The 27,711-nt window shown below is 47.7% G+C and overlaps 1 protein-coding gene across 1 annotated transcript; it reads left to right on the forward strand.

Annotated features, from left to right (window-relative positions):
- Positions 1–4,658: 4,658 nt before the first annotated feature.
- Positions 4,659–27,711, forward strand: LOC310764643 (uncharacterized protein). The gene is made up of 12 exons (XM_083618991.1): positions 4,659–4,794; positions 6,311–6,630; positions 10,452–10,586; positions 13,141–13,651; positions 14,429–14,533; positions 17,029–17,175; positions 18,856–18,919; positions 19,240–19,300; positions 19,444–19,535; positions 20,685–20,727; positions 22,031–22,085; positions 23,705–27,711. The coding sequence occupies exons 3-11, from the start codon at positions 10,463–10,465 to the stop codon at positions 22,063–22,065; spliced, it is 1,182 nt and encodes a 393-aa protein (XP_083475117.1). The 5' UTR covers positions 4,659–4,794; positions 6,311–6,630; positions 10,452–10,462; the 3' UTR covers positions 22,066–22,085; positions 23,705–27,711.

Consider the following 27,711-nt stretch of genomic DNA (forward strand, 5'->3'; position numbering starts at 1 on the left):
ACAAGCTGAAGAAACAAAAAAAGCACATCTTACAACAATCTAATGCAATATGAAAATGTGATAATAAAACATAACTTTAAAATAGGCAACCTGCATCAAAAAGTAACATTCAACAATCATTAGAACAGTATTAAATAATAATAACATATAAAAGTTAAACAGAAATCCACTCAACAGTTACAATAAATAATTTCTAAACTATGAGGGATGCAGGTGGCGCTGTGGGTTAAACCACAGAGCCTAGGGCTTGCTGATCAGAAGGTTGGCGGTTCAAATCCCCGCGACGGGGTGAGCTCCCGCTGCTTGGTCCCTGCTCCTGCCAACCTAGCAGTTCGAAAGCACGTCAAAGTGCAAGTAGATAAATAGGTCCCGCTCCGGTGGGAAGGTAAACGGCGTTTCCGTGCGCTGCTCTGGTTCGCCAGAAGCAGCTTAGTCATGCTGGCCACATGACCCAGAAGCTGTACGCCGGCTCCCTCGGCCAGTAAAGCGAGATGAGCGCCACAACCCCAGAGTCGGCCACAACTGGACCTAATGGTCAGGGGTCCCTTTACCTTTTTACATCAAAAAGTAACATTCAACAATCATTAAAGGTAAAGGGACCCCTGACCATTATGTCCAGTCGTGACCGACTCTGGGGTTGCGGCGCTCATCTTGCTTTATTGGCCGAGGGAGCCGGCGTACAGCATGACTAAGCCACTTCTGGTGAACCAGAGCAGCGCACAGAAACGCCGTTTACCTTCCCACTGGAGTGGTACCTATTTATCTACTTGCACTTTGATGTGCTTTCGAACTGCTAGGTTGGCAGGAGCAGGGACCGAGCAACGGGAGCTCACCCCGTCGTGGGGATTTGAACCACCAACCTTCTGATCGGCAAGTCCTAGGCTCTGTGGTTTAACCCACAGCGCCACCCACGTCAACAATCATTAGAATAGTATTAAATAATAATAACATATAAAAGTTAAACAGAAACCCACTCAACAGTTACAATAAATAATTTCTAAACTATAATCAGTAAAACAACGGCAAGCCACAGTACATAAAATAATACAATACAAATTGAGAAGCAGAGACTACATGGTGGGGCAAGGCAGGTGGAAGGAGGCCTTGTCTGATGGAGTCTCTCCCCTTCCTGCAGCCTTTGTCTACCTTGCGATGGGCTGCGACTCTCACCTCCCCCAACCTGAGCACATCAAGATTGAGTTTGGCTTGGCAGGCTCTGGCACAGGAGGGGGGGAACACGGGGGCAGGAATAGTGGGAACCTGAGTCCTATCTCCTGCCCAAAACCACAAAACAGAGGCTCTCACGTGTGAGTAAGATGGATCTTTATTCAGGCAAGTAATTTCAAAGGCTCAGGGACACCTAGAGAGCACCAGGTTGCAAAGATTGGCTGAGACTGAGTCTGGATTTTTTACTTTTCTTTTGAAGAGGTGGGTATATTTCAGAAATGGGCACCCTGACCCATAGATAATGTTTCAGCTCTTCTCTGTAGCCTTGGGTTCACTTGCATGATGGCCAACCATGAGGACCCTCTCCTTGAGCATCTTATTCCTTGACCAATAGGAGAAAAACAGGTTGAAGAGACGTATCATACAAAACTGGCATTCCCACTGCCAGCCACAAGAGGGCAGTCCCACCCTCTAATAATTCCCTCTGCCATCCTGAGCTGGCTAGTGGTTTAAAAATAAAATAAAAATCTGTGCGTTAAATTTGAGGTTTTTGAAAAATATTCAAATATTTGAAATGATGTTTGTGCCTTCTGGGAACTGTGATAAGAGTGCCATATTTAATAGGTTAAATTAATTTAATTGTCTGCTGGTGCAAAGTTGGGTTATGACTCTATTAAGCGAGGTAGTTTGCTTAAGGTTACAATTAATTCAGGCAAAAGCTTTGACTCTGTTTAAAGGTCTGGTGTGTGGAGGGGGAAGCAAACAGAGGGAAAGTCCAGTGGATCTTATTACAGGAAGCGGTGGACGTGAAAAAGGCAAATTCCATGCTAGGGATCGTCAGGAAATAGACTGAAAATAAAAGTGCCAATAGCATAATGCAGTTGTACAAATTTATGGTCCAACCACATTTGGAGAACTGTGTTCAGTTCTGGTAACCTCACCTCAAGAGGGGTATTGCAGAGTTGGAAAAGGTTCAGATAAGGGCCACTGAAATGGTCAAGGGGTGGAGTGAAACCCCCTATGGAGAAAGGGGGCATCGTTTGGGATTTTTTTAGTTTGGAGAAAATGCGAGTAAAAGGCGACAGGATAGAAGTTTATAAAACTGTACATTTCATGGAGAAAGTGGAAAGAGAAAAGTTTTCCTCTCTCATACCACTAAAACGTGTGGACACCCAGTGAAGTCGAAAGTCAGAAAGTTAAGACAGATAAAGGAAAGTAGTTCTTTGCACAATGCTTCAAACTATGGAACTCACAGCTGCAGGAGCCAAAAATGTTTAGGGAAGCTTTTGATGTTTAATAGGTTATTGTATTTTAGTGTTCTGTTGGAAGCCACCCAGAGTGGCTGTGGAAACCCAGCCAGATGGGCGGGGTATAAATAAATATTATTATTATTATTATTATTATTATTATTATTATTATTATTAGTTGTTGTTGTTGTTGTTGTTGTTGTTGTTGTTGTTGTTGTTGTTTAGTCGTTTAGTCATGTCCGACTCTTCATGACCCCCTGGACCAGAGCACGCCAGGCCCTCCTGTCTTCCACTGCCTCCCGCAGTTTGGTCAAACTCATGCTGGCAGCTTCAAGAACACTGTCCCACCATCTCGTCCCCTGTCGTCCCCTTCTCATTGTGCCCTCCACCTTTTCCAGCATCAACAATCATCATCATCATTATCATCATCATCATCAAATGGCCACCAACCTGGATGGAAGTACTTTTTCACGCAGTGCATAGTTGAACTACGGAACTCACTGCCACAGGAGGGATTGGTGGCCACCAACCTTTAAAACCTTTAAACAGGGATGAGACAGACTCATGGAGGAGGAGAGGGCTATTGATGGCTGCTCGCCAGGATGATTCTCCTCTGTCTCCACAGCTAGAGGCAAAAATACTTCTGAATTCCAGTTTCTGGAAGCCACAGGAAGGGAGCGGGCTTTTGTGCTCAGACCCTGCTTCCAGGTTTCCCATTGAGGCATCTGGCCGCCCACACCATGGATCAGAGAAGCCAATTCTGACTTCTGTTTTGAATTCCAGATGCCCCTTTCTTGGTCTGGTGCTCTGGCGCAAATCCTCTTGTCAGAGTGCTGGACCAAAAGACTCTCACTCTGCAGGTAGCACACTCTCAAGGTAGATAATTTCATAGTGAATACTATCTGCTAAGCAAATCATAGAATCATAGAATCATAGAGTTGGAAGAGACCACAAGTGCCATCGAGTCCAACCCCCTGCCAAGCAGGAAACACCATCAGAGCACTCCTGACATCTGGTTGTCAAGCCTCTGCTTAAAGACCTCCAAAGAAGGAGACTCCACCACACTCCTTGGCAGCAAATTCCACTGTCGAATCAGTCTCTTAAGCTTAAGCCAAGAAATAGTATTCTCTATGAAATTGAATATCAATATACATATCAAGGCTTTGAGATTAGACCACTGAAGAAGCCCGGAAAACTACCGTATTTTTCGCTCCATAAGACACACTTTTCCCCTCCTAAAAAGTAAGGGGGGATGTGTGTGCGTCTTATGGAGGGAATCCAGGCGGGAGGCTCTGCTCAGCGCTCCCTTTAAAGAGCCGCGTGGAGCGTGTGTGTGCAGCTCCTGGGGGCTTTTCCCCAAGGAGGGAGAAGGGCTGCCCTTCCCTCTCCTTGGGAAAAGCCCCCAAGAGCCACACACACACTCCACGCGCTCTTTAAAGGGAGCACGGCTCTTGGGGGAACCTTCATCCCGCTGCTCTGAAGAGGCTTCACGTGGCTATCCCAGAAGCCAGAACAGCAAGAGGCTGTCCCAGAAGCCAGACCCCCCTTGCTGTTCTGGCTTCTGGGATTCAGAATATTTTTTTGTTTGTTTTCCTCCTCCAAGAACTAGGTGCATCTTATGGTCTGGTGCGTCTTATAGAGCGAAAAATACAGTACCTTGGGAGTGTGCTACCTGCAAGCCCCTCTAAAAAGGGCCCCATTGGGGGCGAACAGTGGCCTTACTGGGACTGCCAGGACGAAACTGGTGCAAAACACCAGCACCCTGTCTCTACAACTTCATCAACATCCATCTACAACTTCACTAGCATCTCTCAGTATTGTGAACAACATCGAACTTACCCTTTGTTGGTATCTTCATGTCCTTACCTAAAAAGAGAAAGAAAACAAAAGACTGAGTTAAGCACTTGAAAAATCCATTGAGATCAGACATTATAAGTTCATTGTAGGTTGGGTAGTTCGCAAGCCTCTGTGGCTTTGCATAAGTTTGTGTATTTTTCTCAGAAGATTGATAAAGAATGCATAATCATTTTGGTAATTATCGTGTCTATCTTTAAGGAGTTGGCAGCCAATAGCACCATTATTACTTATTGCAGGTTCCCAGGAATTACACTTCAGATGCAGCATGAAAGCCTTTTTGGCAATCTCAGAGTCGCTCTTCTCTCTCAAGTTGCATCGCTGAGATTAATGGGAAGAAGTAAGATTGCGAATGCCGGGCAAATATTGTTCGTGACGTTCCAAGAAGGCAGAAAGGGCAAATGATCAGGAAATGGCCCTAAATTCAGACTCTCTTCAGTTTTGTCCCTCCAGAAGAAGAAAAAAGACTTTCTAGTCCCTCTGGTACTTGAGAGACCACTTGAGGAAGGTGAAGTTGTGCTTTTAGGTGAGCACAGGATCATGTCTGTTTTATTTGGCTGTACATCATGTTCCCTTTCTCTCTGTCACAGTATCCGAGTGTCTTCCCAGGATTCAGGAAATTCCTGCTTCGGGCTTTTGTTTTTGACTCCACAATCTTTCTCTAGACTAGAACATGGGTCGGCAACCTAAGGCCCGGGGGCCAGATCCGGCCCAATCACCTTCTAAATCTGGCCCAAGGATGGTCCGGGAATCAGTGTGTTTTTACATGAGTAGAATGTGTTGGGTAAGAGAAAAAGGATTAAAGAAAGTGAATTATAAGTAATTGGAATTAGGGGTTGCTGAAAAAGTTTAAAATAGGGATGCAGAAAAGGGAGGTATGGGGAAGTCGTTGAAATAAGGTTTAAGAAAAAGAGGTTATGAAACTATAAGTGTTTATATGTTTGTTTGTCTGTGTATTGTCAGTTGTATTGTGTTTTAATTTATGTTGGAAAATTAATAAAAATTTATATATAAAAAAATTAAAAATACATGAGTAGAATGTGTGCTTTTATTTAAAATGCATCTCTGGGTTATTTATGGGGCATAGGAATTCGTTCATTTTGGTTTTTTCCAAAATATAGTCCGGCCCCCCACAAGGTCTGCAGGACAGTGGACCGGACCCTTGCTGAAAAGGTTTCTGACCCCTGATTTAGAGGTTGCAGCTGATTCCCATCATTCTTTTGTGTTCTGGCGTGGTCCAGAAGCAGAGGGAGGAAGACCCCCTGGGATCACAGGAAACAGGGAGGGGGGGTCTTTGCCTTGACAAAAACACACTGGGAACAATTTTGCCCCTGCTCTAGATCCCAGAAAAGATCACTCACCATCCAATAAGCAGATGCTACTTGCCTTTAAAAATAAAACGACACACTGAATGCAAAGATGTGGTTCCTGTATTGAGCTGTGATTCCTACATTTCAGAGGGCTGGACCAGAGTCTTTTACATGGAGTCTTCTCTTCTCATGAGGTGGCCAAAGTCTTGGAGCCTCAGCTTCAGGATCTGTCCTTCAAGTGAGCACTCAGGGATGATTTCCTTCAGAATGGAGAGGTTGGATCTTCTTGCAGTCCATGGGACTCTCAAGAGTCTCTTCCAGCACCAGAATTCACAAGCATACATTCTTCGGCGATCAGCCTTCTTTATAGTCCAGCTCTCACTTCCATACATTACTACTGGGAAAACCATAGTTTTAGCTATACAGACCTTTATTGGAAAGGTGATGTCTCTGCTTCTTAAGATGCTGTCTAGGTTTGTCATTGCTTTCCTCCCAAGAAGCAGGTGTCTTTTAATTTCATGGCTGCTGTCACCATCTGTAGTGACCATGGAGCCCAAGAAAGTAAAATCTCTCACTGCCTCCATTTCCTCCCCTTCTATTTGCCAGGAGGTGATGGGACCAGTGGCCATGATCTTCGTTTTTTTGATGTTGAGCTTCAGACCATATTTTGCGCTCTCCTCTTTCACCCTCATTAAAAGGTTCTTTAATTCCTCCTCACTTTCTGCCATCAAGGTTGTGTCATCTGCATATCTGAGGTTGTGACTAAACAACAACAACAACAAAGTTATGTAAGATCTCCAGGAAGCAGAAGTCCAGGTGCTGAAGGAGGCATCCCAGAGCGGTTTCAAGTGCCTCCTGTTTGCTTCTGAGTGTCGAAATCCATCCTTTGTGCAGGGCCTTGATACCATCTCCAAATGCTGCCAACCCAGAACCCTCTTTTTCCCCTTATACCAGCCCTGGGCTTGGCTATATAAGGGCTCTTGTGCCAGAGCAGCAGCGGCAGCAGATAAGGCAGCCCCGGAGACCTGTTTGCAAATGTCAAGGCGTCCCAGGTAAGAGACACAAAACTCCTAACGCTTTCGCTGCAGCATTTTCCGCTTCTGCCCCAAGCAAGGCACGGCGGGGTTTGCTTGGCTTGTTCTGTTTCCAAAGAGCAGCTGAGGGGGGGGGGGCAGTTTGCATAGGAATGCCTAAAGGGGATACGTTTTGCCTGTGAAATCGCCTCACCCCAAATGTGCCCACTCAGCCACTTCGATCGACAGAATTGGCACTGCTGCATAACCCCCATTCTGCATTGGTAAGAACTCAATTGTTGAGTGTCTGCACTTTGGAACTCCCTGCCACATGAGGTCAAGAAAAAGCCTTCACGGTACTCTTTGTGGCGCCTGCTAAAAACAGTCTTGTTTAGACAAGCCTGCCCAGCTTTTAGTATTCTAACTTTTTGTAGCTTTTAATAATAAAAATATTTTTTTTATTTATTTTTTAAAGTACTGCTGTATTTTTAAAAATTGTTTTATATTTTTGTAAACTACTTTGAGGTTGTTGTTTTTACAGTCAAATGGTGTACAGGGGTTTGGAAATGTACTTTCAATCTGCTCCTGGAGATCAAATTCACAAAAACAGCAATTGTCCCGAGCAATTGGAGTAATGGCGGAAATGAAATAAAATCAATAGTAGTAAAAAAAAAGAGAGAGATAGTTAGGGGTGATTCCAAGCAGAGGGGAGATGAAAAGGTGATTCTTGACATGATGGTGGGTTTTTTCAAAAAGGAAGGTCAATTTTCAGCGCTTTGACCTGGGAGACCTGGGTTCAAATCCTCCGCTCGGCCATGAAGATCACAGGGTGATTTGGGGGGGGCGAGTCCCTGCCTCTCTCAGCCTAACATACCTCAAAGGGCTGTGGGGGTTAAGTAAGGAAGGGGGGAAACCAGGGGTGTCACTTCAATCCCCTGGGTGGGGGGAAGGTGGGATTCTGCAATGTGGCGTCTCTACGGAAACCAACAAAGGTTCCTTTCATCCCACATAACAAGGAAGTGCCCTTTGGAATGTCTAATATTTTGGAAAGCTCAGTTTGCGTGTGAATGAACACTCCACACCCAAAGGACTCTCTCTCTTTTTTTCTTTCCGCTGGTAAGATTTTTTTATTGAAATTTCCTCACGGTACAATAAAATTGCAACTGCGCAAGATGCAAAACAAAGAAAAGAAACAGGAAAAGAAAAGAAAGGGACAACAGGGATAAAAAGAGGAACGAGAAAAAGAAAGAAAGCAAAAGAAGAGAAACATGAGCAAAAACTTCAAGAGAGGAACTTCCAATTTCCCACCTGCCATTTACATAAAAGAAGGAGATAAGATAATTTAGCACCTTTGGTCAATGTGAGCATCCAGCGACTCCACTTTCTGCTAAACCATCTTTCCTCCAAGTTAAGGTGTCTCAGATTCATTTCCTTTTCTCACAGAAAGTCCGAGATGGGTCCCCTAATTGTTAATATTATTAATAAACCTTAACCACGTTCTTTCTTTTAATTTTACTTCTGTTAATTCCCACCATCATGACTCCAAATGGAATAAATGGAAGAGAAGACTCCCTGGAAAAGACCCTGATGTTGGGAAAGATGGAGGGCACAAGGAGAAGGGGACGACAGAGGACGAGATGGTGGGACAGTGTTCTCGAAGCTACCAGCATGAGTTTGACCAAACTGCGGGAGGCAGTGGAAGACAGGAGGGCCTGGCGTGCTCTGGTCCAGGGGGTCACGAAGAGTCGGACACGACTAAAAGACTAAACAACAAAAATGAGCACAGTAACCTTTCTGGGTCATCTCAGAAGCCTGGCTCCGCAAGGAGACCATGCAGTCACTTGTCCATAGCTATTATGGAGGTAGGTTTGGGGTTTTTTCCTTTTAAGCCCTGCATCTTACAAGCGGCACATTTAATTGAGCGGGAAATAGCAGTCCTTATTTTTATACCGAATAACTTCACATTTTCTCCCCAAAAGGCAGGCTTAAAAGATTTCAAAGGAGCCAATTTTGGTCCATGGCATGTCTGCAAAAGAGATGCCAGCAAACCCCTTTGATTATATCCTGCGCTAAAGGCTGCTGCCCGAATCCTGGCCTTCCTCTCTCTTTCAGTAGTCATGGCAATGAGTCCACACGTGTGCGCTGATCAAAGGCAGGACGCGAGAGACATTCTAGCAAGTCAGAATCTCAGTTAATGATGCCAGGAACTGCTAGGAAGGAGGGTCATCTTCAACAATAATGAAGTTATATGGGACAGACCAAACTCTGCTGTTCGGCAGGGCAGAAATTATTAGGTTTGCCTCGCCTTGTTCTTCAGCTTGTAATTCAGAGAATGAAAGTACAGTCATACCTCAGGTTGAATGCGCTTTGGGTTGAGCGTGTTCGAGTTGCGCTCCGCGGCAACCCAGAAGTAACGGAGAGCGTTACTTCCGGGTTTCGCCATTTGCTCATGCACAGACACTCAAAATGACGTCACACGCATGCGCAGAAGCGGCGAAAGTGACGTGCACGTGCACAGACGTGCCGTCCCTAGTTACGTTTGCTTCTAGATACGAACGGGGCTCCGGAACGGATCCCGTTCATATCTAAAGGTACCACTGTACAATGGCACCTCGGGTTAAGACCTTAATTCGTTCCGGAGGTCCGTTCTTAATCTGAAACTATTCTTAACCTGAAGCACCACTTTAGCTAATGGGGCCTCCTGCCACCACCGCCGCACCTCCACCACTCGATTTCTGTTCTCATCCTGAGGCAAAGTTCTTAACTTTGCTCCATCTGGTACGCAGGCTGAGACCCTCCCTGCCCGTGGACTGCCTCGCCAGAGTGGTGCATGCTCTGGGTATCTCCCACTTGGACTACTGCAATGCGCTCTACGTGGGGCTACCTTTGAACGTGACCCGGAAACTACAACTAATCCAGAACGCGGCAGCCAGACTGGTGACTGGGAGCGGCCGCCGAGACCACATAACACTGGTCTTGAAAGACCTACATTAGTTCCCAGTACGTTTCCGAGCACAATTCAAAGTGTTGGTGCTGACCTTGAAAGCCCTAAACGGCCTCGGTCCAGTAGACCTGAAGGAGCGTCTCCACCCCCATCGTTCTGCCTGGACACTGAGGTCCAGCGCCGAGGGCTTTTTGGCGGTTCCCTCCCTGTGAGAAGCAAAGCTACAGGGAACCAGGCAGAGGGCCTTCTTGGTAGTGGCTCCCGCCCTGTGGAACGCCCTCCCATCAGATGTCAAAGAGAAAAACAACTACCAGACTTTTAGAAGACATCTGAAGGCAGCCCTCTTTAGGGAAGCTTTAAATGTTTAACGGACCACTGTATTTTAATACTTTGTTGGAAGTCGTCCAAAGTGGCTGGGGAAACCCAGCCAGATGGGCGGGGTATAAATAAATTATTATTATTATTATTATTATTATTATTATTATTATTATTATTTCTGGGTTAGCGGAGTCTGTAACCTGAAGCATCTGTAACGTGAAGTGTCTGTAAGCCGAAGTACCACTGTATACCATTGCCGAGGGTCTAGTAAATATGCCAGCACTTTAACATCTCATCCAAAGAAATCTTAGAATCACAAAGTTGGAAGGGACCCCTGAGGGCCATCTAGTCCAACCCCCTCCAATGCATGAATCATAGGTGTCCCTCGAACCACCAACCTTCCAGAGCAGCGTCCATACAATCAAAACACAACACTCTCTACTGCAGGCTTACAATAGAAAAAAGACACACAAGAAAACCCAGAAGCCACACACCTTGAGCAGAAAATGTGGCTGTTTCTATCACATCTGGTTTGTTCCCTTCCCACCTGAGCGCCCCTCCACCTGCTCCAGCTGCCTTGCCCCTCTCTCTTTCGCAGATGCAAGGAGGATGAAGACCTTGACAGTGGTGAAGACGTGGTGCCTGGTCGCCATCTTCTGCAGGTCCTTGGTTCCGTCGCAAAGTCTTGGGCTGGGCGGTCTTCTTGGTTCAAGCTCAGCAAAGACTGAAAAAGGTGAGTTGGACCTCAAACGGGTGACACGAGGGGCAGGTGAAGAGGCAGCACCAGCCCAGCTCCCACACTTTCCATGGGTTACCTGAAAGCAAAGATGAAATTCCTTGGGACACACATTTCTAAGAAACCTCTGCCCTTAGGGTCTTCAATGCCAAAATTATAGCTCAACTGCTCTATGGTATTCCAGTTTGGCTGCCAGGGTTTACCCAGTTGGTAGAATGAGTCCAGTGTGGTGTAGTGGTTAAGAGCGGTAGATTTGTAATCTGGGGAACCGGGTTCGCGTCTCCGCTCCTCCACATGCAGCTGCTGGGTGACCTTGGGCCAGTCACACTTCTTTGAAGTCTCTCAGCCCCACTCCCCTCACAGAGTGTTTGTTGTGGGGGAGGAAGGGAAAGGAGAATGTGAGCCACTTTGAGACTCCTTCGGGTAGTGATAAAGCGGGATATCAAATCCAAACTCTTCTTCTTCTTCTTCTTCTTCCAAGCAGTTTTCCTCTTCAAGATCTTTACTGTCTTACGCTGTGTACCCTATGCAGTCTTGTGTCTAGAGGGAGGTCAACACAAGGTAGAGACTGTCGCCTGGGCGAGATTTCTTCTATGCTGGTAAAGATGGTCTCCTCAGCAAAGTTTTGTTAGACCCCTTTCTTTCCCCAGGGCTACAACAGTTTAACAAGAAGGTACAGCAACTCAGGCTGTCAGTGGAACTTTTGCGATCAATGTCCCTACCATCTGCCAAGGCTATAATAAAAACTAGGTTGTGAGATATTGAGCACCAGGAACTAACAGTAGCAGCAGAGAAAACATGCTCCCCTCTTAACTTTCAACTTTCTTGGGCACATGAAATTAACCACAATTACCTTGAATTTCTGCTTAACCCTCAAGAAAGAAGGGCATTTTCGCTGGCCAGGTTTAATTCAAATCCATCAAATCCCCTTTGGGGAAGGTTCTCAGGCAGGGTGGAAGGAGAAAGTACTTGCCCAGGTGAAGACCACCTGGTGGAAACCCTCACACATATGGTTCTTAATTGTAAACTAAATGCTGATCTCCGTCAGCAATTTCTAGATCAACTCTGCATCCCCAAATGGAAACCAGAGTTGGAGGCCATACATTTTCTATTACTGGGGAATGATCAGGAGCTCGCCAAGTTAGTGGCTAAATATCTCTATTTAGTTTTTTGTCATTGAAATACACTGCAGAGCCTGATCTCCCTGGAGACATAGACATGTGACGATAGACTGCTCTGCCTCCTTTCTTTTAGCAAAGGTTTTGTGCCACTGGTACAGGGACGCGGGTGGCGCTGTGGGTTAAACCACTGAGCCTAGGACTTGCTGATCAGAAGGTCGGTGGTTCGAATCCCTGCGACAGGGTGAGCTCCCATTGCTCGGTCCCTGCTCCTGCCCACCTAGCAGTTTGAAAGCATGCCAGTGCAAGTAGATAAATAGGTACCGCTCCGGCGGGAAAGTAAAGAAGTTCGCCAGAAGTGGCTTAGTCATGCTGGCCACATGACCCGGAAGCTGTACGCCGGCTCCCTCGGCCAGTAAAGGGAGATGAGCGCCGCAGCCCCAGACTGGACCTCATGGTCAGGGGTCCCTTTACCTTTACCTTTATGTAGTTAAACTATGGAACTCACTCCTGCAGGAGGCAGCAACAGTCGCCAACCTGGATGACTTTCAAAGAGGTTTGGCAAAATCGCGGAGGAGAAAAGGGCTGCCATTAATGGCTGCTAGCCACAATGGCTCTACTCTGTCTCCAAAGTTGGAGGCAGTGATGTTTCTGAATCCCAGTTTCTGGAAACCACAGTAGGAGAGAGGGCTCTTGGGCTTGGATCCTGCTTGTAGGATTCCCATTGGGGCAACTGGCCGGTCACTGCAAGAACAGGACCTTGAGCCATTGGTCTGATCCAGCAGGTTCTTCTTGTAAGCCACTTTGATTGTTGTTTAGTCGTTTAGTTGTGTCCGACTCTTCGTGACCCCCTGGACCAGAGCACGCCAGGCACTCCTGTCTTCCACTGCCTCCCACAGTTTGGTCAAACTCATGCTGGTAGCTTCGAGAACACTGTCCAACCATCTCGTCCTCTGTCGTCCCCTTCTTCTTGTGCCCTCCATCTTTCCCAACATCAGGGTCTTTTCCAGGGAGTCTTCTCTTCTCATGAGGTGGACAAAGTCTTGGAGCCTCAGCTTCAGGAACTGTTCTTCCACTTAAATAGCATCTGTATTGACAATATATTTGGCCCAGGAGGTCTATTTTACACAGACATTGCTGGTGAAAAGGGGCTCCTGCGACCATGTCTCCTGGAATGGTTCTCACTATCCCAGAAAGAGCTGGTGATAGGGTGAGGTTTAGGACCTGGGAGACCAGGGTTCAAATCCCCACGCAGCCATGAATTGCTGGGTAGCCTGGCTCCACTCCCTGCCTCTCAGCCCAACCTACCCCACAGGGTTGTTCTGGGGATTGAAGGATAAGCAGGAGAACAATGTAGGCCACCTTGAGCTCCTTGGGAAGAGAAGGTGGGCTATAAATGTAATATATAAATAACGGGGATCTTCTTGGTGCAGGCAGTGATTCTGGCAAAGGTGGTCTCCTTGGTGGTCTTGGAGGCGGCCTGCTCGGTGCTGTCGGAGGAGGAGCAGTAGATGGAGTACTTGGAGCTGTTGGTGGTGGAGGCGACAGCAAAGGCGGCGGCGGCTTGCTTGGAGCTGTTGGTGGTGGAGGAGGAGAAGGTGGAGGTGGCCTGCTCGGCGCTGTTGGAGGTGGCGATGGAGGTGGCCTGCTCGGCGCTGTTGGAGGTGGCGATGGAGGTGGCCTGCTTGGCGCTGTTGCTGGAGGAGATGGCCTGCTCGGTGGTGGAGGAGGCCTTCTTGGCAACACCACCGGAGGTCTACTTGGTGGTGGTGGTGAATCTGGAGGTGGCGGCCTGCTCGGTGGTGCCCTGAGCGGCGATCTCCTTGGCAAAAATGGCCTCCTGGGTGGTGATCTTCTTGGTGGAGAGAACGGCCTTCTTGGTGGAAACCTACTTGGTCTGGGAGGTCTCCTCGGCAGTGGAGGATCCAAGGAGCCGTTCCAATGGTGAGTTGGTGTGGGCAAGGGAGCAGCCGTTGCAGTTGACAGACCACGTCCCCATCCAGAATGAGAGGCTGTAGGTCCATCACCATCCCTAATTCTGGACCTGGTTGCACTACAGGCCAATTCTGCTGTCATTCTCTTCCCTTCTACCACTAAGAAGGGTATTGATAAGCTGGAAGGGGTGCAGAGGAGGGCGACCAAGGTGACCAAGGGTCTGGAAACCAAGTCTTGTGAGGAACGGTTGAGGGAGTTGGGCATGTTTAGCCTAGAAAAGAGGAGACTGAGAAGAGATATGACAGCCAACTTCAAACACCTAAAGGGCTGTCACATGGAAGTGGGAACAAGCTTGTTTTCTCCTGCTCTGGAGGATAGGACATGAACAGTAGATTCGAGTTACAAGAAAGGAGATTCCGACTAAACATTAGGAGGACCATCCTGAGGGTAACAGCCATTTGTCAGTGGGATGGACTCCCTCAGAAGGCTCTCCTTCATTTGAAGTTTTTAGGCAGAGATTGAATGGCCATCTGTCATGGATGCTTTAGTTGAGATTCCTGCATTGCAGGGGGTTGGAATAGATGATCATTGGGATCTCTTCCAACTCTACAATTCTATGATTCTAAGAGCATCTTATTAGGCAAAATCTATCATCTTGTTGGGGTTGAACCACATCAGTGCCACTGGGAGGAGAGAGTGAGATGGATACATGACTTTGCAATGTGTGCCGACCACTCTGGGGTCTCCATGCATCTTCTCCCTTCTGTTATGTTGCTCAATTTGCAGGTTTAATGCTGTGAACCTTGAGGTTATTGGAGGGTCCTGGAAGGTCATCCGTGGAAATGAGCTACAGCTCAACCTACATGCAACCATCACTACTAATTTGCCAGGGTGAGTCATGAGAGCGAGAGCTGCTTCCTTCACATTCAGCTTGTTCTGAAATTAACATGAGCAGGAAAGGGCAAAACTCCAGTAGCAGAAGGCATATTTTGCACCTCTAAGCATCCTTCCCCAACCTTCTCTTTTCCTAGATGTTGCCAGACTACATCTCCCATCAGCCCCGGCATTATATATCTGTGCTGATGGGAGTTATAGTGCAAAAGACAGGGAGAGCACCAGGTCAGTGAAGGCTAGTCCCTAACATCTCCAGTAGAAGGAATTCCAATAAGCCGGAGGGCTAGGAAGGATCTCTGCCTGAGATTTTGCAGAGATGCTTCCATACCAAGTCGAGGTGGCCAAAAAGAATGGGCCGGTGCCTGGTTTCTTCCAAGGTAGCTCCTTCCCACCACAAAAACCTTAAGGATGATTTGTTGACTGTGGTCAATGTCTCTCCTTGTACAGATGCTTCTGAGTTCCTCCAGGTTCTCCTTCACTGTCCCACTCAGCTGCCCCAACCAGCTCTTGTTGTTGTTTAGTCATTTAGTCGTGTCCGACTCTTCATGACCCCCTGGACCAGAGCACATCAGGCACTCCTGTCTTCCACAGCCTCCCGCAGTTTGGTCAAACTCATGCTGGTAGCTTCGAGAACACTGTCCCACCATCTCGTCCTCTGTCGTCCCCTTCTCCTTGTGCCCTCCATCTTTCCCAACATCAGGGTCTTTTCCAGGGAGTCTTCTCTTCTCATGAGGTGGCCAAAGTCTTGGAGCCTCAGCTTCAGGATCTGTCCTTCCAGTGAGCACTCAGGGCTGATTTCCTTCAGAATGGAGAGGTTGGATCTTCTTGCAGTCCATGGGACTCTCAAGAGTCTCCTCCAGCACCACAAGAAGCTCTAGGCAGCCACAAAGCTCTGCAGTTAAACCAATGTCCACCAGAAGGGCTGAGATGCCCTTATGGGACTTCCCCCTTGCTCCTGGACAACCTTCAGGAGGGAGATGCAGAGGAGAGTCAAAGCATGCATGGCTGGTCCTGCCTTATGTGCTGTGGGTGGCCTGCACTGAGTTGCAACACTATATTCTCATCCAGCCTTTCTACAAAGAGACATCCCCAGAGCATGGTGTGCTCCACAATGTCTTAACCTAAGAATATAGGAAGAGCTGGCTGCTGGATCAGGCCACTGGCCCATCTGGTCCACATCCTATCCTCATAGTGGACAACCAGATGTGCCCCCTGGGAATCCTGCAAGGACCTGGGCATAGGGTTCCGCTCCCCTCCTGCAACTGGTTTCCAGCAACTGGTATTCAGAACCATCACTGCCTCCAACCGTGGAGGGAGATTGTAGCCATCCTGGCTAGTAGCCATTCTGGATCTAGGAATCTTGGTGGACCACAAACTTGACATGAGCCAACAGTGTGACGCGGCAGCTAAAAAAGCCAATGCAATTCTGGGCTGCATCAATAGGAGTATAGCATCTAGATCAAGGGTAGTAATAGTGCCACTGTATTCTGCTCTGGTCAGACCTCACCTGGAGTACTGTGTCCAGTTCTGGTCACCACAGTTCAAGAAGGACACTGACAAACTGGAACGTGTCCAGAGGAGGGCAACCAAAATGGTCAAAGGCCTGGAAACGATGCCTTATGAGGAACGGCTAAGGGAGCTGGGCATGTTTAGCCTGGAGAAGAGGAGGTTAAGGGGTGATATGATAGCCATGTTCAAATATATAAAAGGATGTCACATAGAGGAGGGAGAAAGGTTGTTTTCTGCTGCTCCAGAGAAGCGGACACGGAGCAATGGATCCAAACTACAAGAAAGAAGATTCCACCTAAACATTAGGAAGAACTTCCTGACAGTAAGAGCTGTTTGACAGTGGAATTTGCTGCCAAGGAGTGTGGTGGAGTCTCCTTCTTTGGAGGTCTTTAAGCAGAGGCTTGACAACCATATGTCAGGAGTGCTCTGATGGTGTTTCCTGCTTGGCAGGGGGTTGGACTCAATGGCCCTTGTGGTCTCTTCCAACTCTATGATTCTATGATTCTATACATAGCCCTCTCCTCCTCCATGAATTTGTCCAATCCTCTTTCAAAGCCACCCAGGTTTGTGGCCTCTGGTGGGAACGAGTTCAACAGCTTGTCCATGCACTATATGAAGAAGGACTTTCAATTATCTATCCTGAATCTTTCAACATCCAGCTTCATTCAATGCCCATCAGTTTTAGTGCTACGGAATAGAGGTCTTCAAACAATGACCCAGGTGTTTCTCAAAAGCTGGTTGACAAGAGAGGCGGCTTGCCTGCCAATGCGGTTTTTCTTTCGCAACACACAACTGCCAGAGAGCATTGAGCATGTTCTGGGTCGCGCTTCCAGTTTAGTTCGTGCTGAGCACCTCTGCAAGGTCCTACAGCCTCTGACCATTCCCCACATGAGCTGATGACACATCCCAGAACACTCTCTGGCCCCTGCAGGTCCCTTCCCAACACTCAAAGCCCAGCACCACTGTCTGACTTTGTCTCCCAGGGTGCTCAGTTTTCTCAGTGGAACCTCCGTGGTGATGGACATCAGCCCTCACCTGGCGTTAACCCAAGACAAACCGGGAGATCTCAAGCTGGTCCTTAAGAACTGCCAGGATATGGTCGCTGGCTTCAGCATCAAGCTGCCAAGCAGGTGGGCATTAAAGGTTTTGGGGGCTTATCTGGGTGGTTTCCTTATCATTTTGGGAAGTGTAAATAAATCAAAATTTTATCTCCCAATTTCTCCTCTATCCTTACCTGTTCTGACTTCACCTCATTACCTCTGCCTCTCTGAGAATCACTGCGGTGTTTGAAAAGGTGGCATCTCTCATTCCATTAGCGCAAGTATTTCTGCTTCCACAGTAGAACTCCCCATTGTGTACACCCTGCCTCTTCCCCAGATCTTCTCCAAAGGGTTGGATGAACCCCCAGATCAGATTTAGGGCAGGTGTGGGGACAGAGGAGCAAGGAGGAAGGTTCATTTGTGGAAGCAGAAGTCCTTGTGCTAATGTAAACAGTGACTGGATGTAAACCAGATTGGCCAACCAGCTCTTATTGCTTCCACTCGAAGCTTATCCACACTTTGCTTTCCTCCACTCTTTCAAGGCAAAGTTTTTAACTTAACGCTCCGTGCCCGAGGAACTTTTCTTTTTCTTTTGCTATGAAGTTTTTGCCGCAAAAAATCTATTCTTTAAAGCTCAATTGGAACAAATGTCAATACATGGAAAACCCAAACCGATGTTCATTCCGTTTCAGCTTTTTGTGGGGAAAGCTCAAGGCAGAAACAAAACACAAAACAAAACAAAACAATGTGCATCCAGATCTCTACCTGGAATGAGTTGAGCAAAGTGTGGATAAGTCCCCAGAGTTCAGTGGGACTAGCGTCATTCTGTTTCCATTTTGAATCCCTGCCATTTCCTCCCTTCATTCCTTGTCTTGTTCAGAATTATAGGGTTTGTTCCAATATTCTAACAGTATGCAAGAGGGCAGAGAAATCCTCTCACTGTTAGGAAAAGTGGTGCACGGTCCTAGTGGTGCAGCAATAAAACTGCTAGTACATTTGCAAAGCTAGGCAGGGTCCAGTAGGGGTTCAAATTGGATGGGGGACCACGTGTTGAGATTCCTGCATTGCAGGGGGTTGGACTAGATGTCCCTCAGGGTCCCTTCCAACTCTACAATTCTACGGTTCTTATTGGCTACCAGACACCTGCATCTTTATAATGTCCACTGCACAACCTACTCCTGGATCAAGGCCAAAGTAGCCCTAAGCAACCATCATAATCAAAAGTCAAATCCCTATAAGGTCACCTTCCTTGGTGATAAGAGCAGGAGACACAGCACAGCATTGGGGAATCCAGTCCTGAAATCTGACTGGGGTTGTTTTGTCTCTTTCTCTTGTCTCTTATGGCCTAGGACCCTCGTACCTACGGGACCACCTCTCCTGGTATGTCCCACGGAGGACCTTACGGTCTTCAAACAAAAACATCTTGGAGGTCCCGGACCACAGGGAGGTTAGGCTGGCCTCAACCAGAGCCAGGGCTTTTTCGGCTGTGGCCCCGACTTGGTGGAACGCTTTGTCACCAGAGACCAGGGCCCTGCGGGACTTGACATCTTTCCGCAGGGCCTGCAAGATGGAGCTGTTCCACCAGGCCTTTGGCCAAGGCACAGTCTCACCCCCTCCTTTGGTAATCCTCACAAAGCTCTAGCCCTGTGGTTGCCATGAATTTGATTCTGAATTGATTATAAAATGAATTGATTTTAGAATGTTGTGTTGGGGAGGGCGGGATATAAATAAAATTTATTATTATTATTAATATTATTATTTCCTCCTTAGCTTGCTTGCAAACCTGTTGAGTGGCGTCATCAATTCTGGCCTCCGTACCCTCCTGCCTTCAGTGGTGAGTAGCCAATTGTCTACATGTATAGGGGCAAAATGCTGACAAATGGAAGAATGGAAACTGGAGAGCAAGTAGTTGGGGAAGATCCATGGCTCAGTGGCAGAGCACCTGACATTATTTCCATGTTAATAATGATGATGATGATGATGATGATGATAGGGACCCAAAGGGTCATCTAGTCCAGTGTTCTTCAAACTTGGGTCTCCAGATGTTCTTGGACTACGTCCCATCATCCCTATTGGCAAAGATGACTGGGAACCCAAGGTTGAAGAACTCTGATCTTGTGATATCTCAGAAGTTGGCACTGTTCTTCCTTGCAGATGTGCCCAGTGTTCCAACTCTGGTTCAATGTTGTCAACATGCAACTCCAAGCTCTCAACAGTAAGTTTCCTTTCTAAACCTTCCTCTCGTTTGCAAGCTTTTGGGGAGCTGCTGATGGCGTAATCCTGCCCCATCCCGGCTTCCAATGGACTCTCTCGTGGTCCGCCTGCCCTCACTCCTGCCTCTCTCCCCTCCCTATTCAGAATACGCCTCCTTCGGGCTCCTTGGGAAACTCCAGACAGCTCTCTCCAGCGTGCCGATTTCAACGGGACAGTTTTCTGAAATGGACCTGAAGGTGTGTTCTCCACATGCATTGGCTTTCTTGCTCCTCCTGCTCCTCCTGGGGTACTTCCATGTTCTAAGGACTTCTTCCGCCCAAGCTTCTCTTGGACAAAGCTCCCCTCCCCAGGGACCTCAAGCTTTTACGATTAACCTTAAATGGAGAGAAATATGGATCACAGATTCCACTTCCGTAGACACCCAGGGGTGCATTTCCCACAATCTTGGGGTCTTTGCCTGTCTTCCCACCTCTGCCTCCTCTTTTATAAAAGTGACCTCATGTGGGGTGTGGAGATGCATGAGATTCAGCCCAAGAACAGAGTGAGTCACACACTTGGCCCAGCTAGCTCAGTTATATTGTCGACACCAGTGGTTTCCAACCTTTTTGAGTCCACGGCTGCCTTGATCCCTTACAGTAGGTGGAGATTCCCCACTTCCTCCAAGACCCTTTTGGCGCCACTTTTTGCATACATGTAAGTGGGAGCACGGGACGTGGGTGGCGCTGTGGGTTAAACCACAGAGCCTAGGACTTGCCGATCGGAAGGTCAGCACTTTGAATCCCCACAGTGGGGTGAGCTCCCATTGCTTAGTCCCTGCTCCTGCCAACCTAGCAGTTCGAAAGCACGTCAAAGTGCAAGTAGATAAATAGGTACCACTCCGGCGGGAAGGTAAACGGTGTTTCCATGCGCTGCTCTGGTTCGCCAGAAGCGGCTTAGTCATGCTGGCCACATGATCCGGAAGCTGTACGCCGGCTCCCTTGGCCAGTAAAGCGAGATGAGCGTCGCAACCCCAGAGTCGGCCATGACTGGACCTAATGGTCAGGGGTCCCTTTACCCTTTACCTTTAAGTGGGAGCACATGTCTTGACAGGAACCCAAGCAATGCCACTGCTTTGCAGGGCTAAGCTGATGCCCCCCCTTTCCTGAAATTAGTGTGTACAAGGGGGCTGGAGAGGGCAAAACAAGATTGAGACCAGAAGCAGAAATATTTTGTAAAAGAGAAGCACGCAGCACAGGGGACACATGCAAACATGGTCCTTCCATGATCCAGCAGGCTATTTTTGCATCCTTATGAAGAAAGCAGAACTTTCTTCATGGAACAATCTCTCCCAGTCCCTGGAGAAGTGTGTCATGTTTTATCTGACTCTCTTTCTTCCACTCTTGTAGGACAAGCCTTTTCCGGGAGCCTTCCTCAAGTGGCTACTCGACTGTAAGTTTCCCCTCCTTCCCACCATTCCTACAGTTTGTGATTCTTAAGAATCATGATGTTTCCTTTTGTTGGGTTCTGGCGCCTGTCTGGACCAAGGGCCAACCCAGACAGGATGGGGGCAACCCCATTTATTCATGGACCTGTCTGCCTTATTCACATGCGAGGTATGAGGTCCAGGCTTATTTTTGCAGCAAAAGGTGTACACACAGGTGTGGTGGGCTGAACCCACTGCTTGGGACCACCTTACCTGGCCGTGCCCAATACCTGCTTCAGGCACTTCCTGTTTCAGAGCTGAGCTGGGAGAAAAGGGTCTGCATTAGGGAAGAGAGGAGGGTACCCTATTTTTCACCCTATAGGGCACACCGGCCCATAGGGCGCACCTAGTTTTTTGGGGGGGAATAAAGAAAAAAAATTTATTTCCCCCCCAGGCGCGGGGCTGGGGCGGGGGAAGCCCGAGCTTCCCCCGACCCCAGCCCCCAGAACAGGCTGCTATCCGCAAGCCTAGGGAGCCCGGCGGGAAGTCGCACCGGGCTCCCAAGGCTTGTGGAGAGGTGCGCGAAGCCTGGAGAGCGAGAGGGGTCGGTGCGCCCCGACCCCTCTCGCTCTCCAGGCTTCAGCGAAAGCCTGCATTCACCCCATAGGACGCACACACATTTCCCCTTCATTTTTGGAGGGGAAAATGTGCGTCCTATAGGGCGAAAAATACGGTAATTCTCCACTCACCCATTAAGACTTTTGCATCTGTTTGTAGGTTAAAAAAGAAAAAAAGGCTTTGGACGTCTGCAGGGGAAGGAAACATGGCTGCTCCACATTGCAGCTAGTTTGACTGCATTTATTTAGTTATTTCATAAAAATGTGTTCACCCTTTGATTATAAAATAAAACCTCCAAGCGTTTTACAAAAGAGATAAAACCACAAAATCATCAGTGGGATGAATAAACAAGAATGACTTAAGTTAAAATAGCAACGGACTGCAAACAGATTAAAACTTGCATTGGCTTTCTAAAGATCCGGGTGGTTCGTCCAAACAAAAAATGTTTTTAGCATGCCCCAAAAGCGAAGGCGCCTGATGACAACAGGCAGGGAGTTCCAAAGTGTAGGTGCTGCCCTTAATTTTATAAAGGGAGCGCCCAATATTAAGGATGCTGTTGAGGCTGCAAGGGTGATCCCCTATGGACACAACACACCCTTTGATGACCCAGGAATCTGGCCACCCCAGCCATGCCAGATCAAATGGGTGGGAGTGTAAGGCGATGGTTGGGCTGCCCGGTTGGGAATCAATAACCAGTTTTCTTCTCTGCAGTTGCCCGTTCTTTTGGTGGACACAAGACTCGCTGACGGGCTTCTGCAAGCACCCGGTGAGTAAAGATCCCCAAGACCTTCTGCTCTCCTGAAACTCTCACAGCTTCCATCCCCTGCTGTGGCTTCATGGCTGCATGGTGGTTTCACAAGGAACCATAGATGGTCACTTCCATCCATGCACCCGTGCATGGAATTTCTGCGCAACCTCAATGAAGGACTTCCCTTTGCTGCAGGGGCTGCCAGCAACCCACTCCCAGCCTTTAAGCCCCCCACAAAAGTGGCAGTGTGGGTCAACAGCCCCTGAAAACAGCTGGTGGGACAGAACGGGGTCCCATCAGCCTGTCCCACGATGCAATTGGCCCTGCACTTGCTGAACCTGCGACAGGAGGCCCCACCCCTAACATGGATCTCCATTCTGCAGAAAAAGCTGTTCATTCAGTGCGGGCCAGTGGGGGTGAGAGGGTTGGGCTAATAATAATTTATTATTTGTACCCTGCCCATCTGGCTGGGTTTCCCCAGCCACTCTGGGCGGCTTCCAACAAAGATTAAAAATACATCAAAAAGTCACACATTAAAAACTTTCCTGAACAGGGCTACCTTCAGATGTCTTCTAAAAGTCTGGTAGTTGTTTATCTCTTTGACATCTGATGGGAGGGCGTTCCACAGGGCGGGTGCCACTACCGAGAAGGCCCTCTGCCTGGATCCCTGTAACTTGGCTTCTCACAATGAGGGAACTGCCAGAAGGCCCTCGGCGCTGGACCTCAGTGTCCAGGCAGAACGATGGGGGTGGAGACGCTCCTTCAGGGATACAGGACCGAGGCCGTTTAGGGCTTTAAAGGTCAGCACCAACACTTTGAATTGTGCTCGGAAACATACTGGGAGCCAATGTAGGTCTTTCAAGACCGGTGTTATGTGGTCTCAGCGACCGCTCCCAGCCACCAGTCTACCTGCCGCATTCTGGATTAGTTGTAGTTTCCGGGTCATCTTCAAAGGTAGCCCCACATAAAGCACATTGCAGTAGTCCAAGCGAGAGATAACTAGAGCATGCACCACTGTGATGAGACAGTCTGCGGGCTGGTAGGGTCTCACCCTGCGTACCAGATGGAGCCGGTACCAGATGGACACAGAATGGACCTGCGCCTCCATGGTCAGCTGTGAGTCCAAAATGACTCCCAGGCTGCGCACCTGGTCCTTCAGAGGCACAGTTACCCCATTCAGGACCAGGGAGTCCTCCACACCTGCCCACCTCCTGTCCCCCCAAAACAGAGACCAGGGTTCAAATCCCCACTCATCATGAAGTGCATTGGCTGACCTTGGAAATCAGTCGCTGCCTCTCAGCCTAACCTGCCTGACTGGGTTGTTGTGGGCATTGAATGTGGAGGGGGAGGAGAACCACATAGGCCCCCTTGGAGAGAAAAAAGGTGGGATCTCAGTGCCATAAATAAGCAATAAATAAACCCCGGTCTTCGTGGAGGAGTCTCTTGTTAGTTCCTAAAGCTGGACGCATTCCTGATGAATTAACGTTCCTCAGGTTTCAGTCCCCTCCCTGTAATTCAAACCCGCCACTTCACCTGGTGTGCCACTTCACTGAAAGGTGTGCTAATGTTCCCTCTTCTAATTACCTTTTAAAGCATGCAGATGCTCGGCCGCACCTTTGATCTTGTGTTTTCTTTAGGATGAAGCTTGCCAGCAGCTCCTTCGGCTTCTCGGCTCACGACCTGCCTCACAGACCTTTCATTGTCTTCGCAAGGTGCCTCTGGACAAAATCCAGTTTGTGAACAGCACCCTTCTTGGCAGATGGAGCTGAACTGAGGGGTGAATCCTTAACTCATCTCTCCTCATCTTCTCCATGCTGCTGATGGATGATGTTCCTCAACTTCTCTAGAGCAGCTCCCAAAATGCCAGGAGACCATATTCTCCCTTGAACTTGCATATACCTTGGCCAGCCTTCCCCAACCTGGTGCTCTCAAGATATTTAGGATATTTACAACTTTCAGTCCCAGCCTTTGCAGGTGTGCTGGGAATTGTAGTCAGGGAGGTCCTTAGCTCAGCAACTGCCTTGCAAGCAGTAGGTTCCAGGGTCTACCCCAGACAGCAGCTCTAGGCAGGCTTGGAAGAGACTTCTTCCTGAAATCCTGGAAAGCTACTGAGCTACTTGGCTGGTGGTCTGAGTCTGCATAAGGCAGTTTCCTACGTTCCTATGTAGTCCAAAACATACTGAGGGCACCAGGTGGAGAAAGACTTGGCTAGAGCAGAGCGATTTGGTCAAACACCCAGAGTGAGAGGTACAGGTCCAATCCAAAGCCCTAAGATTTGGCTACAGGTCCCACTTTGTCCACAAACCCTCTGTGTGGTCTTGAGCAAGTCCTTGCTCTCGGCCTCAGTTATTCAGTCTGCAGCATGGGGAGAATTGAAGCCTACAAGGCTGGTGTGAGGATGAAGGAGACCAGCTGGTGTTGCTGGCTGCCCTGAATGGCAACCGGACACAGAGGCAAAAGAAATGTGAACTAGTAGCTCGTGCCCTTGGATATGGGGTCACAAACATCCAGCAAAGCGTCGTTGCTTATTCTGGAAAGTTGCAGAATATCCTGGCTGCTGAATCAGACCCAAGGGGGTCCAGTGGGTTTCTTAAATAAACATACAGTACCATGGTGATCTTTACTTGGTCAGAGCAACAGTGGCTGCTGGGGAACCCACAAAAATGGAGTCTGTGACCCTATCAATTACACAGCCTTGCATTAGCTCCACACATGCATCAAAATTGAGTCATGTTCTCTGAGACAAAGCATGCCTGCCTTCTCAGAGCCTGATGCCCAATTCAGCGACATGAGGCTAGCTCAAGGCCAAGTTTTCCCTGCACAAACTTCCATAATACGGTCTCAGCAAGCAGATTCTCCCAACAGCATCCTTTCACAAACTCTTTGTTCTACATCTCTTCACATGTAGGCTCTATCAAAGCATGTACTAGAATTCCCGCTGCAGGGAATTCTAGTCCATCCCTCGTGTATCTCAGTGGGCTGCCAGGATGCCTTCCCTGGGAGGTGGACAAGATGGCCATGATCCCAAGGCCACTCTCTCTTCAGATGTGGGTTTCAACTTTCTCATGGGACAGCTCCCTAGATGTGGACCAGTGAAGCTTTACTTCTGCCCCACTTATCAGGTGGGTGTCTTAGTTGCTGGGGGCAAACAGACTTTAAAGAATATCTACAGCAGCTAATTATTCTTATTAATAGAATTTCTATACTGCCCTTCATCTGAGAATCACGGGGCAGTTTACAATATAAAAACATATACTTGTTTTCATTTCCTTGAGGTCTATCAGCACAAACAGATCAGATAAGAGCAAGGATGTGAATAAGGTATCTTACAATTATAACATTAATTCAGTTCTGCAAGGGACACAAATTACTCGCGTAAAAATTGCCGGTGTGAGGAGACAACATCTCCTACTTAGACGAAAACCAGAACTCCCTAGAGAGAGAGAAAACCGTTGCTTTAGGGACCCGGAACAATTAATTGATTGGAAGGGTTGACAGGTAATCAATTTGTAGCCTGAATGAGGAACAGAAAAACCTAGACCTGTAGAAATGCTTGCTCAGTTGTCCGTTTGATCATGCAAGTATTCAGGCATTTTCTAATTTAAGAATTAAAAATGTGCAATCATTAAAATTCAGCCGTGCATAAAAATTTTGTAAAATATAAAGCACTGAACTCATCAATATCTAACTTTAAAAATCCAATTTAAGAAGTCCTCCAGTTAGCTGAATATTGGGTTTTGGGGATGAATACTAAGAAGGCAGAATCCTATAGGCTTTACCCCTTTCTGCATTGCCTGCATATCTCTCTTTCTCTCTGGGGGGCTCAAGTCCTGTCCATGGGGTTCCAAGGAGCCCAGACACTGATCTGCTTAGCTTCAACATGGTCACTACATCATGTGCCTTTGGACTATGGGTGCTATTCAGTGTTCCTCATGCTCAGAGTAGAACCACTGAAATCAGTCGCACCCATTGATTTCCATGGACCTACATGACTGTGGCTTACACCCACACACATGCCTACTTGGAAGTTTGAACAACTTAAATGTCCAATAGACTTGGGGCTGATCCGGACTTCCTTCTGCACCGCACTTCCCAGGCACAGATCTGTGTTTTCCAGGTCTGTATCTTCCACCACCACTTTCCCCAGGAAAACTGGCTGCTTACTGCTGAAACAGAACGAACATCAATCGGATTTTCTGTGGGTTGCCGTTTGTTCTGATTCAGCAGGTTTTCCAGGATGAAAGCTGGAAGACAAAAAAAATGCTTGGATACAGACCTGGAACTGAGGGACATGGGTGGTGCTGTGGGTTAAACCACAGAGCCTAGGACTTGCTGATCAGAAGGTTGGTGGTTCGAATCCCTGCGACGGGGTGAGCTCCTGTTGCTCGGTCCCTGCTCCTGTCAACCTAGCAGTTCGAAAGCACATCAAAGTGCAAGTAGACAAATAGGTACCGCTCCAGCGGGAAGGTAAACGGCGTTTCCGTGCGCTGCTCTGGTTCGCCAGAAGCGGCTTAGTCCTGCTGGCCATATGACCCGGAAGCTGTACACCGGCTCCCTCGGCCAATAAAGCGAGATGAGCGCCGCAACCCCAGAGTCGGCCACGACTGGACCTAATGGTCAGGGGTCCCTTTACCTTACAGACCCGGAAAGCATAGACCTGTGTCTGGAAAGTGTGGCACAAAAGGAATCTGGATGAGCCCTTGCTCTTGGGGAAATATGTAGAGGATTGCAGCCTTAACCAACATTAAGGAGTGAACAGCGGAAGACTTGCTTTGGACAAAGAACTTCCCAGATCTGATCTTTGGCATAACTAGTTAGGGAGACGAAAGACCCCTTTCTGGTGGTTCCCTTGCCAAGGTGGTTCCCTCCAGATGTTTTGCATCACAACTCCCGTCAGCCCCTGAGAACACGTCTTCATCGTCCTTTTCTTGCCAAATTAAGGCGTTTTCTTTTTTTATGTTCCCAAGCTTTATGGTTTGCAGTTGGTTCTTGCTGCTTGTTTTATGCTGCCTTTTGTCATTTTGTGGCCTTTTGCTTCTGCTGTTTTATTTTGTTCTTATATTCTTTGTTATTTTCATCTTCCGTGAACTGCCTCGAGGATATGATTGATCAGGCTAGAACCTAGAGCAAAACACTTTCCTCGCTTCATGTTTAAAGTTTTAGTGCTCTTATCACTTTCAAAGCTATTTCCTTTGGTCGTGTTTCTACTTACGATTCTGTGTTGCCATGAGTCACAAGAGAGCCAATTATTCATAATAGGTCTTGATTTTCCTTTAAATTAGTTGCAGTACAACTGTAACAGGTGTAGGTTTGTTTTGTAAGAAGCTATATATAAATACTTTATGCTATTAATTTCCTACTATGTGTTCATTAGTAAGAATGTATATAAAAAAAATTTCCCTAGATCCATCATTTTTGTTGCATTAATTAAATAGTTTGAAATGGAATTTGGAATAAATGCACAATTAATTCCTACTGTTTTGAATGTCATCATGCGATTATCCCCCTTAGTGGGTCATGCAAACCACTGTTCTGAATAATGCCTTTCGTAGGGTAGAGGGCACAAGGGGTCAGAGTCGTCAAAAAAGTGTGGGAAATACTGTCTTAAATGTATATAATAAATAAATAAATAAGCTGGACCTGA

Source organism: Podarcis filfolensis (assembly GCF_964270895.1).
Source record: "Podarcis filfolensis genome assembly, chromosome: 6".
NCBI lineage: Eukaryota > Metazoa > Chordata > Lepidosauria > Squamata > Lacertidae > Podarcis > Podarcis filfolensis.

Excerpts from the sequence above, each read along its gene's own strand:
- LOC310764643 (XM_083618991.1), top strand. The coding sequence starts at position 10,463 with ATGAAGACCTTGACAGTGGTGAAGACGTGGTGCCTGGTCGCCATCTTC. Across the intron at positions 17,176-18,855 it reads AGCATCAAGCTGCCAAGCAG|CTTGCTTGCAAACCTGTTGA; the intron begins GTGGGCATTAAA and ends TTTCCTCCTTAG. Across the intron at positions 19,536-20,684 it reads TTTCTGAAATGGACCTGAAG|GACAAGCCTTTTCCGGGAGC; the intron begins GTGTGTTCTCCA and ends CCACTCTTGTAG.